This window comes from Macaca thibetana, chromosome 13 (genome assembly GCF_024542745.1).
Source record: "Macaca thibetana thibetana isolate TM-01 chromosome 13, ASM2454274v1, whole genome shotgun sequence".
In the NCBI taxonomy this organism is placed as follows: Eukaryota; Metazoa; Chordata; class Mammalia; order Primates; family Cercopithecidae; genus Macaca; species Macaca thibetana.
The window spans coordinates 58,687,943-58,702,157 of NC_065590.1; the positions used below are offsets into that span (position 1 = coordinate 58,687,943).

The 14,215-nt window shown below is 37.0% G+C and overlaps 2 protein-coding genes across 11 annotated transcripts in view; both read right to left on the reverse strand.

The window, feature by feature from the left end:
* The window catches only part of PPP1R21 (protein phosphatase 1 regulatory subunit 21), a 645,938-nt gene that overhangs the window by 136,872 nt on the left and 494,851 nt on the right, over positions 1-14,215 (reverse strand). The gene's annotated exons all lie outside the window — the stretch shown is intronic.
* The window catches only part of FOXN2 (forkhead box N2), a 65,510-nt gene that overhangs the window by 15,378 nt on the left and 35,917 nt on the right, over positions 1-14,215 (reverse strand). For all 10 annotated transcript variants that reach the window (XM_050754885.1, XM_050754876.1, XM_050754880.1 and 7 more), the window contains 2 exons: positions 5,527-5,627; positions 1,652-1,716 (listed from right to left, as the gene is read on the reverse strand). In XM_050754885.1, the coding sequence (XP_050610842.1) occupies positions 1,652-1,716; positions 5,527-5,627 (166 nt within the window). The remainder of the gene's footprint in view (positions 1-1,651; positions 1,717-5,526; positions 5,628-14,215) is intronic.

Genomic DNA, 14,215 nt, shown 5'->3' on the forward strand with positions numbered 1-14,215 from the left:
TGGGAGGATGGCTTGAGCCCAGGATTTTGAGGCTGTGGTGAGTCATGGACTGTGCCACTGCCCTCTGGCCTGGGTGACAGAGTGAGAACTTGTCTCAAAATAAATAAATAAATAAAAATAAAACAAAATATTAACAATGGTATAAATGACTTTACTTTCTCTTTTATAAATGTTTTTATTGCCCAAATCTCCTATAATAAATATATAATATCTTTTAAAATAGAAAAATGTTAAACGGCAACAACAAAATACCCTGAATTTTTATCTGAATTTTTTATGATTTAAAATACAGTCATGTGTGCCTGTAGTCCCACCTACTTGGGAGGCTTAGGCAGGAGATCACTTGAGCCCAGGCATTCAAGACCAGTGTGGGCAATATGGCAAGACGCCATCTCTTAAAAAAAAAAAAAATGCAGTCATGCTTTGTTTAATGAAGGGAATATGTTCTGAGAAATGTACCGTTATGTGATTTTGTCATTGTGTGAACATCCTAGAGTGTGCTTAACACAAACCTAAATGGTATAGCCTACTACACACCTAGGATTGCTCCTGAGCTACAAAATTGTACACCATGTTACTGTACTGAATACTATTGGCAATTGTATCACAAATGGTATTTGTGTCTCTAAACATAGAAAAGGTACAGTAAATGCTCTATTAGTTTCTGCCAGGGGACAAAAAAGGGGGTACAACAAAAACACTACATAAATATTTAAAATGGTACACCTGTATAGGGTACTTACCATGAATGAAGCTTGAAGGACCGGAATTGCTCTGGGTGAGTCAGAGAGTGTGAGTGGTGAGTGAATGTAGAGGCCTAGGACATTACTGTACACTACTGTAGACTTTATGAACACTATACACTTAGGCTGCACTAAATTGATTTTCTTTCTTCAACAATACATTAACCTTAGTTTACTGTAACCTTTTACTTTATAAACTTTTTAATTTTTTAAACTTTACTCTTTTGTAATAACAGCATAAAATACATAATACAGCTGTATAAAAATATTTTACTTATAACCTATAAGCTTTTTTCTATTTTTAAATTAACATTTTTTTAACTTTTTAATTAAAAACAAAGACACAAATACACATGTTAACCTGAGCATACACAGGGTCAAGATCATCAATATCACTGTCTTCTGCCTCTACATTTTGTCCCACTGGAAGGTCTTTAGGGACAATAAACACATGGAGCTGTCATCTTTCTATAACAATACCTTCTTCTACAATACCTCCTGAAGGACCTGTGTGAGGCTCTTTTAGAGTTAACTTTTTTTAATTAGTGGAAGGGGTATACTCAAAAATAACAGTAAAAAGTATAGTAAATACACAAACTAGTGACACAGTTGTTTATTACCATTATCAAGTATTAATGTATGTACATAACTACATGCTATACTTTTACATGACTAGCAGTGCAGTGAGTCTGCTTGCACCAGCATCACCACAAACTTCAGTAAATGCATTTTACTGAAGTAAAAACTTCAGTAAATGTGCCACAATGTTACAACAAGCTACCAGGTCACCAGGCAACAGAAATTTTTCAGCTCCATTATAATCTTAGGGGACCACCATCATATGCACAGCCCACTGCTGACCAAAAGATTGTTGTGTGGTGCTTGACTGTACTGATATTTACACATACCTCTGAGGGTTCGCATCTGGTTCTGCTTGAGTACAGAGCTTAAATAGTGAGGTGATAAAGAACCACTGAAAAACAAACAGAAAAGCAAATGTGCTTATAAAAATTTTTATTTCACTTTTTCCCCCCTAATTTTTGACAGGTTCTCTCTCACTCTGTTGCCCAGGCTGGAGTGCAGTGGCGTGATTTTAGCTCACTGAAGCCTTGACTTTCTGGGCTCAGGTGATCCTCCCACTTTAGCTGCCTGAGTAGCTGGGACCACAAGCATGCACCACCATGTCTGGCTAATTTTTGTATTTTTTTTTGGTAGAGAAAGGGTTTTACCATGTTGTGCAAACTGTCTCAAACTCCTGGGCTCATTCAGTCTACCTGCCTTGGCCTCCTAAAGTGCTGGGATTACAGGCGTGAGCCACTAGCACCCAACTATTTCACTTGTTATACAACTTAGTCACAAATACAGCTAATTTGTACTATAAAAAACAAACTATTACCTTGTTTTCTTTGCTAATACTACTCAATTTAGAAAGTCTGACAAAGCAGAAAGAGCATAGGAGCCAAAATTAAATCACAACTATTTGGATGTTCTTAGGCAAAATAATTAATCTCTTAGTTTTTTCATCTGTAAAACAGGAATAATTAAATCTCCCACGCAGGCTGTTGTGATAATTAAATAAGAATAATGCATTTAAAATGCCTGGAACAATAGATAATACATGATAGTTACTGTTTGGTTTTGTATTGGATGCTTAAGTTTGATATAATACTAATATAGGTATTACCACAGAAATAAAAGCATTTATCAAAACACATGGTTAAGGAACACTTGGTACTGATAGCAAACAGGTATGTTCCTGGTTTTATTAATAAATATAAAATTAAACTTTCTATATTCATGGGAAGACATCAACAGTTCTTTTTTAAATCCAGGAATTAAAATATTTTTGGGAAAAACTACTTCTCTTCTTTGGAATTTATGATAGTATGAAAAAATCTATTTGTTAACTAACTTAAAAGTTTATTTCCTATTCATAGTTTTACATATACTGTATCTCACTCTTTTCCTCAGACTTACAAATTCTTATATGCAAGGCTACACAAAAGCATGTCAGATGGAACTATTATTTTGCCAAACAACATAAAGGGGAAAAGGTTTCATTTTATATTAAGGGTTTAAAGTTAACGGTTATATATAACCTTTATGTTGTCGTTTTTATCTTTTTTTTTTGACACAGAGTCTCGTTCTGTTGCCTAGGTTGGAGTACAGTGGCGCCATCTCGGCTCACTACAACCTCTGTCTCCTGGGTTCAAGCCAATTCTCCTGCCTCAGCCTCCCGAGTAGCTGGGATTACAGGCGCGTGCCACCATATCCAGCTGATTTTTGTATTTTTAGTAGAGACAGGGTTTCACCATGTTGGCCAGGCTGGTCTCAAACTCTCAATCTCAGGTGATCCACTGGCCTCAGCCTACCAAAGTGCTGGGATTATAGGCTTGAGCCACCTCGCCCAACCATAGTTTTTATCTTGTTTTAAAGCCACAAGATCACTTTTAACATTTAAACTTATAATTAAGGCTAAAAGAAACATGAAAATGCAATATATCAAAGACAGCAAAATATATTTGTGATGGTTTAGAAAAAATGGTGCCAATTCTTTCATATAATCTTTTTTTTTTTTGAGATGGGGTCTCAGTCTGTCACCCAGGCTGCAGTACAGTGGCACCATCTTGGCTCACTGCAACCTCTGCCTCCCAGGCTTAAACGATCCTCCCACCTCACCCTCCTGAGTAGCTGGGACCACAGGTGTGCACTACCCACGCCCAGCTAATTTTTGTATTTTTGGTAGAGACAGGGTTTCGCCATGTTGCCCAGGCTTAATCTTCAGTTAAAGAAAAAACCAACACAGCTAAGTAAAACACATAGGTGAACATCAATAGAACTTACCATTAGTTTCTAAATTATTATTTAGAATACCTCATAATAACCAAAATTAATTAATAAAGATATCAATTTCCAAATGAGAATATAAAATCTGGTAACTTCTTTTCTAGGTTTCATTTCATAAAGATAAATCCTCAGTTATTCTTTTGATAATGATCCATCTAATCTACAAATATGGTAAAGAAGCTTAAAATCTCAGTGAGTGAATATATTACTGATATTTCAACTTTAGCTTTCCCACCTATTTACTGTATTTCAGCTACAACCACTCCTCTGCAAGTTATCTAATGATACTTTAATAATTCAAATTAACCACTATATGAAATGTTGATGATTGCTGCAGCTGGCAGTTCATTATAACTTTCTCTCTACTTTTGTGCATATGTTTAAAAATTTCCATTTATTACTTTATTAAAAATCTTTTCAAATTTTTCAAAAAACAAGTTAGCCATTATAAACTACCCTTAAAAGTATTTTAACCAAATCTGGGATTTTCAATTCAAATGAAGGTAGATAATAAATTGTAGAAGACTCCAAAGTCTGCTTTAGAAAAAGGAAACAAAGGCCGGGCGCGGTGGCTCAAGCCTGTAATCCCAGCACTTTGGGAGGCCGAGACGGGTGGATCACGAGGTCAGGAGATCGAGACTATCCTGGCTAACACGGTGAAACTCCGTCTCTACTAAAAAATACAAAAAACTAGCCGGGCGATGTGGCGGACGCCTGTAGTCCCAGCTACTCGGGAGGCTGAGGCAGGAGAATGGCGTGAACCCGGGAGGCGGAGCTTGCAGTGAGCTGAGATCCGGCCACTGCACTCCAGCCTGGGCAACAGAGCGAGACTCCGTCTCAAAAAAAAAAAAAAAAAAAAAAAAAGAAAAAAAAAAAAAGAAAAAGGAAACAAAAATCAGATTTAAGAAGGTCAGGGTATTTTCAGATTTAACTTAAAATGAGGAAGCTAGAAGATCAATAGGGGTTACTGGGATTGAAAACAAAGCCAAGGAAAATTATAAGCAAATACAGTACAATTATATTTACCAGAAAAAATAAAAACAAAGTTCAAAGCATTATTTTATTTGCCAAACATTTAAAAATTTTAGACTTGAACATACTTTTCAAATATTATAAGTACTATGAAAAAAAACCCTAAAATAGAAAAAGAAACCTACATATGTATATAAAATGTTATGACAAACTTAATCATCTTATTAAAAAATTTTAAATATATTTTTAATTTCCTTCATTTTTAGGTTAGCATTAGTATTGCAGACAATTAAAATGATCTGATCTGTTTGTAGCTGAAATTATATTACAACTTTCTTTAGAGTTTGCTTATAACATATTCAGTACTGACTATATTTCCCAGAGCGTATGTTCTCAACTAACCAATTTCCTGTTTTCTAGAAGTACAAATTAGACCATAAGGAAAACTAACTTAGGCTAATGTCTTATCCATAAAGACTTCTTAAAAAAAAAAGAAAAGAAAAGAAACAACAGGTCAAGGATGGTGGCTCATGCCTGTAATCCCAGCACTTTGGGAGGCAGAGGTGGGAGATCACTTGAGGTCAGGAGTTGGAGCCTAACTAGGTCAACATGGTGAAACCCCGTCTCTACTAAAAAGACAAAGATTAGCTGGGAGTGGTGGTGCGTGCCTTTAGTCCCAGCTAATAGGGAGGCCAAGGTGGGAGGATCACCTGAACCTGGGAGACAGAGGTTAAAGTGAGCCGAGATCTCGCTACTGCACTCTAGCCTAGGTGACAGAGTAAGACTTGGTCTCACAAAACAACAAAAACAAAAACAGAAACAAAAACTAAAAACTAAATAAAACATAAATACTTCTTTATACAATAAAAAAACAGAAACAAAATACCCTAGACCTTTAAGTTTCTCCGTCTCACACAATGAAATCCTATAAATTACCACTGACAGTTATATGGAAGATCCTTACTTTTGCGAAGATGCTGAAGAAAAAGGTTGCTTCTTCAGTGCCTGGATAAGATTGGGTTTATATTCCGGATCAACACACCATAAGGAACCTTTTCCATTAACCTAGAATAAAATGCACAAGAATAACTAGGAACTTTTATACATAAACAGTCAGTGTCTAAATGTTTTAAATAAACGTGCAGGGGGAAATAATCTCTCGTACCTTTCGAGTATGAAACTAAGGTTGAAGTGAGCTTGCTATGTGTGCACTGTAGCGACTAAAAGTCACCTTCCTCTAACTCACAAGATTAGTGAGGTTCAAATGTTATTAGTTTCTGGTTTTATATTATGCCTTTTCTACTTCAAAAACTCTTCCTCAAAATTTAAATTACCTTTACGACTACATTAACAATGATTTAGATAACAACAAAATTTACTTGTTTCTCATTCTCACACTCCTTTTTGCGTGTATGAAATCTCCTATGATATAAGCTATTATGATTGCTATTAAGATTTAATGTGATGATCTCCAGAGTCCTTCCATTTCCCACAGTCTTTTTCAAGGTAATATTAGTCCATTACTGAGGCTCTTTTATCTCTGAATATTGTGTCATAATTTTTATAGCTGAATGGCAAAATGAAAGAACACTGTTATATAGGTTCAAAAACCGAGGTCCCGATCCCTACTTATTGACTGGCTATGTGATATTGGGCAAATCATTTAATTTTTGAGAGTCAGACTTCTCATTTACATTTTACCCGTAAAGTAAAACAACAATGCAGTCCACTTCACTGAATTGTAATGAGATTCAAATAAGAGGATTTATCCGCAAGAGACACATAGCTGCAAAATAGGTGAATATTAAGGGGCCATTCTGAAAGTGACATACGTAAGGGTTTGCGGCATATTGGTTGAATAATGGTATATTCCTACTCCTTTACTTTCCACAGAGGAGGGAATTTTGAAAAAAAATCAACAATAAGAAAAAATCAATTAGTTCTGAAAAAAAGGCAAAAGTTAGATGGTAAAAAAACAAGGGATAAAATAAATTTAGGAGAGAATAAAACCTTTTGCCTGTGGAAAGGTGTAGCAATTGAGTGTAAGGCAGTTTTTTACCATGCTGGCAATGTCTATAAACAGAAAAACCATGGCTGTCATACCACACTGTCATGAAGAAAGAGAAAAACCATGGCTGTCATACCACACTGTCATAAGGAAAGAAACACACCAGATTATCAGCAGAAACTTTTCTCTGGTGTTTAGCAGCAAGATATCACATTAACTATACTGAACAAGTATTTGACATTTTCTTTTTTTTCTTTTTCAAGAAAAGACAAGTTTTACAAATGTATTTTTGGATTAAATGAAACTTCACTTAGCTATATGTTCAGTCACCTGGACCAAATGATGAATGTGTTTTGATGACAGGGAAAACGTTAGCACCAGGCCAGATGTGGTGGCTAACGTCTGTAATCCTAGCACTTTGGGAAGCCGGTGCAGATGATTGCTTGTGCTCAGGAGTTCAAGACCAGCATAAGCAACATGGCAAAACTCTGTCTCTACAAAAATAGAAAAATTAGCCTGGTGTGGTGGTGTGTGCCTATAGTCTCAGCTATTCAGGAGTCTGAGGCCAGTCTGGGTGACAGAGGGAAACAGTGTCTTTAAAAAAAAAAAAAAAAAAAAGAATTAAAAAGTTAGCATCTATAACACCTTTTGTTAGCACCTATAACACCTTTTGCCCCAAAGCCAATTCAGTTTCATATACAAAAGATACGCATGCGTTACTTTTCATACACAGACCAAGACAATTATTTCAATAATGCTAGCCATGCTCTACCTTGGAATTCCTGAGATTACACTCCTAGAAATTGTTTAGTTCAAGTCTACTTTACAAATTCTACTGTGAGGGGACTGCAAACTGTTTTGATCACAGTAGAGTTGCTATTTCCTTGAAATAGCAAATTGGAAAAACTGGTATTGAAAACGCACAGTTTCAGGGCAGTTAAGTATCTTGAGTATGGTCTCAAGTAACAGTCTGGTTTATGTTACCATGGCAGCACTTCCTTTCACTGGGTCTGTTCATGAACTATCATGAACAAGAGATAAAACTCTGTATTTGCTAATCTACATTTTAGAGTCCACAGCAAAAAGAAACTTATTTTTAACTAATTTTCCACTTAAAACCTTTGCTCCTATATTACTGAGCTTAGATGAAAGAACACAAATAATAAAAGTTTTAGAAGTACTGTTTAAAACTAAATTTGCCTGTAACAAAATGGTCTTCTGTGCAACGGAAACAGGAAATGAGCATTCTCTCATTTTATTATTTCGCATTTTAGAACTCTAAGACTTCTGAACTTACTTAGTAGAGAACTGCTAAAGGTTTTGAAGAAATTTTGAATATACTAAAAGGTGAACTTTAAAAAGACTTATCTTAACAGAAGTTGTAAAGACTACATTGGGAGAAGAGGCAACGTTCATTATATCTGTGTATTTTAATAGAGTTGCTCACCTTGTCTAATACCAAAAAGAAGGCAAAATGGCAAGGCCTAGACAAAATTATAAAGTGGTAATGATTTTCAGTGGCTTTTAGAACCTCTGAGTTAAAAATAATTAACTGATTAAAATTTTACCACACTAGGAAAAAATTTAATTCCATGTTTCCCAGCTAAAATCTCACAGTAATAATGTTTAAGTTGGGCTTTATAAAAATTTAGAAGAGTACATACAAGACTTGGATGTTAACTTTTTTTTTTTTTTTTTTTTTTGAGACAAGAGTCTTGCTCTGTCACCCAGGCTGGGGTGCAGTGGCACGATCTCAGCTCACTGCAACCTCTGCCTCCCAGGTTCAGGCAATTCTCTTGCCTCAGCCTCCCAAGTAACTGGGATTACAGGTGCGCACCACCATTCCTGGCTAATTTTTGTATTTTTAGTAGAGATGGGGTTTCACCATGTTGGCCAGGCTGATCTCGAACTCCTGACCTCAAGTGATCCACCTGCCTCAGCCTCTCAAAGTGTTGGGATTACAGGTGTGAGCCACCACGACTGGCCAATTTTTATTTTTATTTTTATTTATTTTTTAAATTTGAGACAGAGTCTTGCTCTGTCATCCAGGCTGGAATGCAGTGGCACGATCTTGGCTCACTGCAACCTCTGCCTTCAGGTTCAAGTGATTCTCGTGTCTCAGCCTCCCAGAGTGCTGGAATTACAGGTGTACGTGCCACTGTGCCCAGCCAGATGTTAACATTTAAAACATAAAGCCCCAACCAAAGCAAGCTGAACCAAAAGACAACCATATGTAACTTTAAGAAATTTAAAATCCAGAGACCAATAAATACCAAACCAGTATTATTAGATTGTCTTTTCAGAGGAGTAAAAATGGTACTGATGATAGGGAGAAAAAAAACTAATCAGCAGCTGTATCAGCTGGCTGAGTATCATTACCACTTCATAGTTTGATCTAGACCTTGCCACTCTACCTTCGATTGGGATTATCATCTCTAGATAACAGCCATTCATCAGAAAAGTGTTGTCAAGCTTGCCAAATCCAATTCTAACATTTAATGCAACTAAGTATAATTTATTTGACTTCCACAGATTGGAAGAAAAATACTGTCATTCTGTCACTGACCCAAGAAACGTTTCACCAAAAAAAAAAAAAAAAAAAAAAAAAAAAATCCACATGCATTCCCAAATTTACTTGAATGTATCTCTTTCTGTCTAAAACTCAGACATTTAGGCAAAATAGTTAACTGATTTCTTTGAAGACGATTTACAAGTTCCTTCCCCCCGACCCTGACTTGTGGTGACAGCTTGCCAATTTTTATGCCAATATATTACCATTTCTATATTTATCCCTTTTTTAAAATTATAAGACGATTTCTCTCCTTTTCTTTATCAAATTCTACCTATACTCTGGACTATATCCTTTCCCATTCTCTAGCTCTTACTTCCTTAATTTCTTCCTTTCTCTGAAAATTCAAAACACTCAGGTTAATTACATTAAAAATGTACACATTTAAAAATTATGGATGCAACCAATTCCCTTTTGAGTACTACCACAAATCATACCATTGGACATATGGTTTTGTAAATTTTACTAAAAATAATACCACTGTGAATATTTTCACACACATCTTCTTGTGTGCAAGTATGAATGCTACTCTAGAGGAGAAATCAGAATATGATCTGCTAGATCAAAGGAGAGCCCATTTCTAATTCTAGTAACTACTGCCAGGGTGCCCTCAAGAATGGCCATATTAACATACTCCTATCAATGGTGTGAAAGTATCAATATTTACTCATGTCCCCATCTGATTTGATATTATCAAATATTTAAAATTTTTGAATTCTGATAAAAAAGCATTTTTTTGTTTTTAATTTGTATGTCCCTTACACATATTACTAGTAAGATAAACATCTTTATTTACGTTTATTGCCTATTTGTTTCCTCCTCTGTGAACTGCCTATTCATATACTTGCCCATTTTTCTATTAGATTTTCATTTTCTTATTGAATTATGAGTGTCTTCTATGTAATGGTATACTGTTGTTAGTAAACATCGCTTCTCAACTCCACATTTAATGATATGATGTTGGTAGTTTGAAATTGGCCATGATGGAAATATTATACTATGGAAATCTGCAAAAGCTAAACAGCCCATCCCTAGACAGTTGTTAAAACATTTATCAGCACAGCACTTTTTTTCTTTTTTGAGACGGAGTCTCACTCTGTTGCCAGGCTGGAGTGCAGTGGCGCAGTCTTGGCTCACTGCAACCTCTGCCTCCTGGGTTCAAGCGATTCTCCTGCCGCAGTCTCCCAAGTAGCTGGGATTACAGGCACGCACCACCACGCCCGGATAACTTTTGTATTTTTAATACAGAAGGGGTTTCACCATGTTGGCCAGGCTGGACTTGACCTCCTGACCTCGTGATCCACCCGCCTCGGCCTCCAAAAGTGCTGGGATTACTGGCGTGAGTCACTGCGCCTGACCAGCACAGCACTTACTATGTATTTTGAATCCTAATCCGTTGGCTGCTACTTTTTCAACAACTTAGCCAATCATTTTCAAGAGTTCTGTAATATTTGACACCCTTGGCTATTCACACTTAAGCTTAGCTTCCTTGGCTTCATTACATCATGCTTTTCCTAGATTCTTCCACTCAGAAGCAATGCTGATAAATTCCAAACTTAGAGCTGTAATCTCGCCACATCACCTCTATCCCTGCCTATATTTCTAAGTACCTGGTAGATGGTTACCTTTTATGTACCATCATAAGTATAAACACAATAGTCCTAAAAGTATAAAAGAATTAAGTGACACAATTCAAGAACAAAATCACTAAGGAAATTCTAAATGCGTAAACAATAGCAAACAATGACACTGGTAACTATAAGGGTAAATTTAAACAGAGACTACATAAAATAATTATGAAATATGTATAGTGTTTAAAAAAAAAGAGGATAACAATACCAAAGTAATAGAGGAAAATAATAAAAGGGGGATCAATTTCAAAGAAGGCAAAGAGAATGAAGGATAGGGAGATGATTTTCACTGTAGCAGTGTTTATAACAAAAAATTAGAAACCAGCCAGGTGTGGTGGCTCACGCCTGTGATCCCAGCACTTTGGGAGGCCGAAGTGGGCGGATCACAAGGTCAGGAGATCGAGACCATCCTGGCTAACACAGTGAAACCCTGTCTCTACTAAAAAAATACAAAAAATTAGCCGGGCGTGGTGGTGGGCACTTGTGGTCCCAGCTACTCAGGAAGCTGAGGCAGGAGAATGGCATGAACCTGGGAGGCAGAGTTGGCAGTGAGCCAAGATTGCGCCACTGTACTCTAGCGTGGGCGACACAGTGAGACTGTCTCCAAAAAAAAAAAATTAGAAACCTAAATGTTCATCCACATCACAATTAAAGAGAATTATGCATTAAGATGAAAAAAAAGACGCTGAGCTTTTAAAAGGTTATTAAATAATATCACTCTCCCCTTTCTCTCTCTTTCTGACACACACACACACACACACACGTGACTATTCTACTAAGGCCTTGACCTCAGAGAGATCTCATATCCTCCCTAGCGGGAGAAGCAAATCTATACATAACTGGGATATGGATATTATAAAGATAACAAACAGAATGCTATAAAAACACAAAATGAGTACACAAAAGCAGGAAATGCTTGAGAGGTGACTTCTGAGCTGGGCTTTGAGGAAGTGTTATCTCCACTGACAGTGAATTACGAAAATGCAGTGTAGATAGAGGAACAAAATAAACAAGGACTATTTATAGTATACTGCAATAGCAAGTAGTCATGTGGGGGCATATCATGGAGTAGTGAAGAAAAAAAGCTGCAAAGACAGGCAGAGGCCAAACTGGGGAGGGTCTTGAAAACCATATTAACAAGTCTGGCTTTTATTTAGTATGTCATATTTACTAAAGTCTACTAGTTACAAAAACTGAAGTAAAAATGAGGCTCAGAGTCTATCTTTACCAAGTCACACATCTATCTGGATCTAGGAACATAACTGAACCCAATCCTTCATGCTGACTCCTCAACTTATATAATAGTTCAATTCGATGAGAAATGAGGGGAAGACCTGAACTAAGGCTAATGTTATGGTAGAAACTAAAAAAAATGGCCAGAATCAGAAAGCAACTTGTAGGTATTTACAGATGCTACTAGACACTGTTTTTTCTAGAGTCTAACCCCTGGCTTTGACAGGCTTTGTAGACCAGGATCAATTAATACCACCTATCTCACTTTTTTGTTATAAAATAAGGAAGTTCATCAGGATAATATCTACAATCCTTTCAAATTTGACATTCAAATAACTTAGGCATTGCAAAGAGCAGGTACCCAAGATGAGTCAGATTTCTAGCTGAGACCCAGAGAGATCCTAGGAGAAGAGAGAGGAATAAAGTCCAATTTTGGACACACTGAATTTGAGATACCTCCAGATCTAATAATTAGTTGCAAATTCAGGTCTGGGCTTCAGGAGAAAGATCTAGAAGTCATTAGATTACAGATGACATATTAAGCCATGGGAATTAATGAGATTATTTAAGAAAACACTAAATCAACAAAAAAGACAAAATAGTGAACACTAAAGTTTAAATGGCAAGTGGTAGAAGAAAAAGATGGAGAGTCAGGCAAGCAAACAAAGAACTAAGCACAGTGTTATACAAATCAAAGAAAAGATGAATTCCCACAGCTAATCATATCATATAACGCAGTTTCAGGTTAAATAAGAACAGAAAAGAAGTCAGTGGATTTATAAGGAGGGCAGTGATTATAAAGTGTTCAAATCCCACATCTTCACTGAAACTATCTCCATTTGCATGGTACTAGTAACTGTGACATTCCTTTGGCAAATGAATTCAGATATTGTTTAAGATAATACATTGCTCTATCATTCACACTGTCACAAGTCAAATACAGGGAAACTCTATCATGCTCCTGGCTTGAAAACTCTCACTGGTTTGCTCTCAAAACTGAAGTCCAAACAATTTAGCATGATATTCACCACACTTCTATTCTGGATCACTCTGCTTTTCCACCCTGCTTTCATACATTCCTCACCCACAGAGAATATGCCTACTGCCCCAAACTCCCAGCAGAATGTACCATCGCCCTTTGGCATATGTTACCCTTCTAAAACCTGTTTTTTTTTTCACAAAGCACGCTTCAAAGGCAAACTTTTCCACAAAAATTTCCCAAATCTTTTAGGTTAGGGGTCCCCAACCTCCAGGCTACAGACCGGTACAGGTCCGTGGCATCTTAGGAAACAGGTCATGGGGCAGGAGGAGAGTGGAAGTTGAGAAGCATTACCACCTGAGCTCTGCCTCCTGTCAGATCAGCCCGTACATTAGATTCTCACAGGAGCTGGAACCACATTGTGAACTGCACATGTGAGGGGATCTAGGTTGTGCGTTCCTTATGAGAATCTAATGCCTGATGATCTGAGGTGGAACAGTTTCATCCCAAAACCGTATCCCATGCCCCCACCTCAGGCTGCAGAAAAACTGTCTTCCACAAAACCAGTCCATACTGCCAAAAAGTTTGGGGACCACTGTACTAGGTAGTAATTAATCAACTCCTCTCTGACTTTGTTCATGTTACTATTATTATATTTCTTTCTATTTTGTATTATGATTAACTGTTTGCCTCCTTACTTTTTAAAACTGAAACTCCATGCCAGGAACCATCTCACCACTGCACTTCAGCCTGGGCAATAGAGGGAGACTCTGTCTTACAAAACAAAACAAAAAACACTGGATTCAACTTTGGCCGAGTAGGCTCACACCTGTAATCCTAGCACTTTGGGAGGCTGAGACAGGGAATCACTTGAACCCAGGAGTTCGAGACCAGCCCGGGCAACATGGCAAAACCCTGTCTCTACTAAAATTAGAAAAAATTACCTGGGCGTGGTGGTACATGCCTGTAGTCCCAGCTACTCAGGAAATGGAGGTAAGAGGATTGCTTGAATCCCCGGAGGTTGCAGTGAGCCAAGACTGTGCCACTGCACTCCAGCCTTGATGACAAAGTGAGACCCTGTCTCAAAATAAAAAAATAAAATAAATTGTGACAGGGTCCATCCTGTGAGGTGAGATGTAACATATGAACGCTTACCTTTGGCAGAGTACAGAAATGGCAGTAGTAAAAAAATGTAAGAAAAAAACCACGCAAATTTTAATTCAGATTATTTAA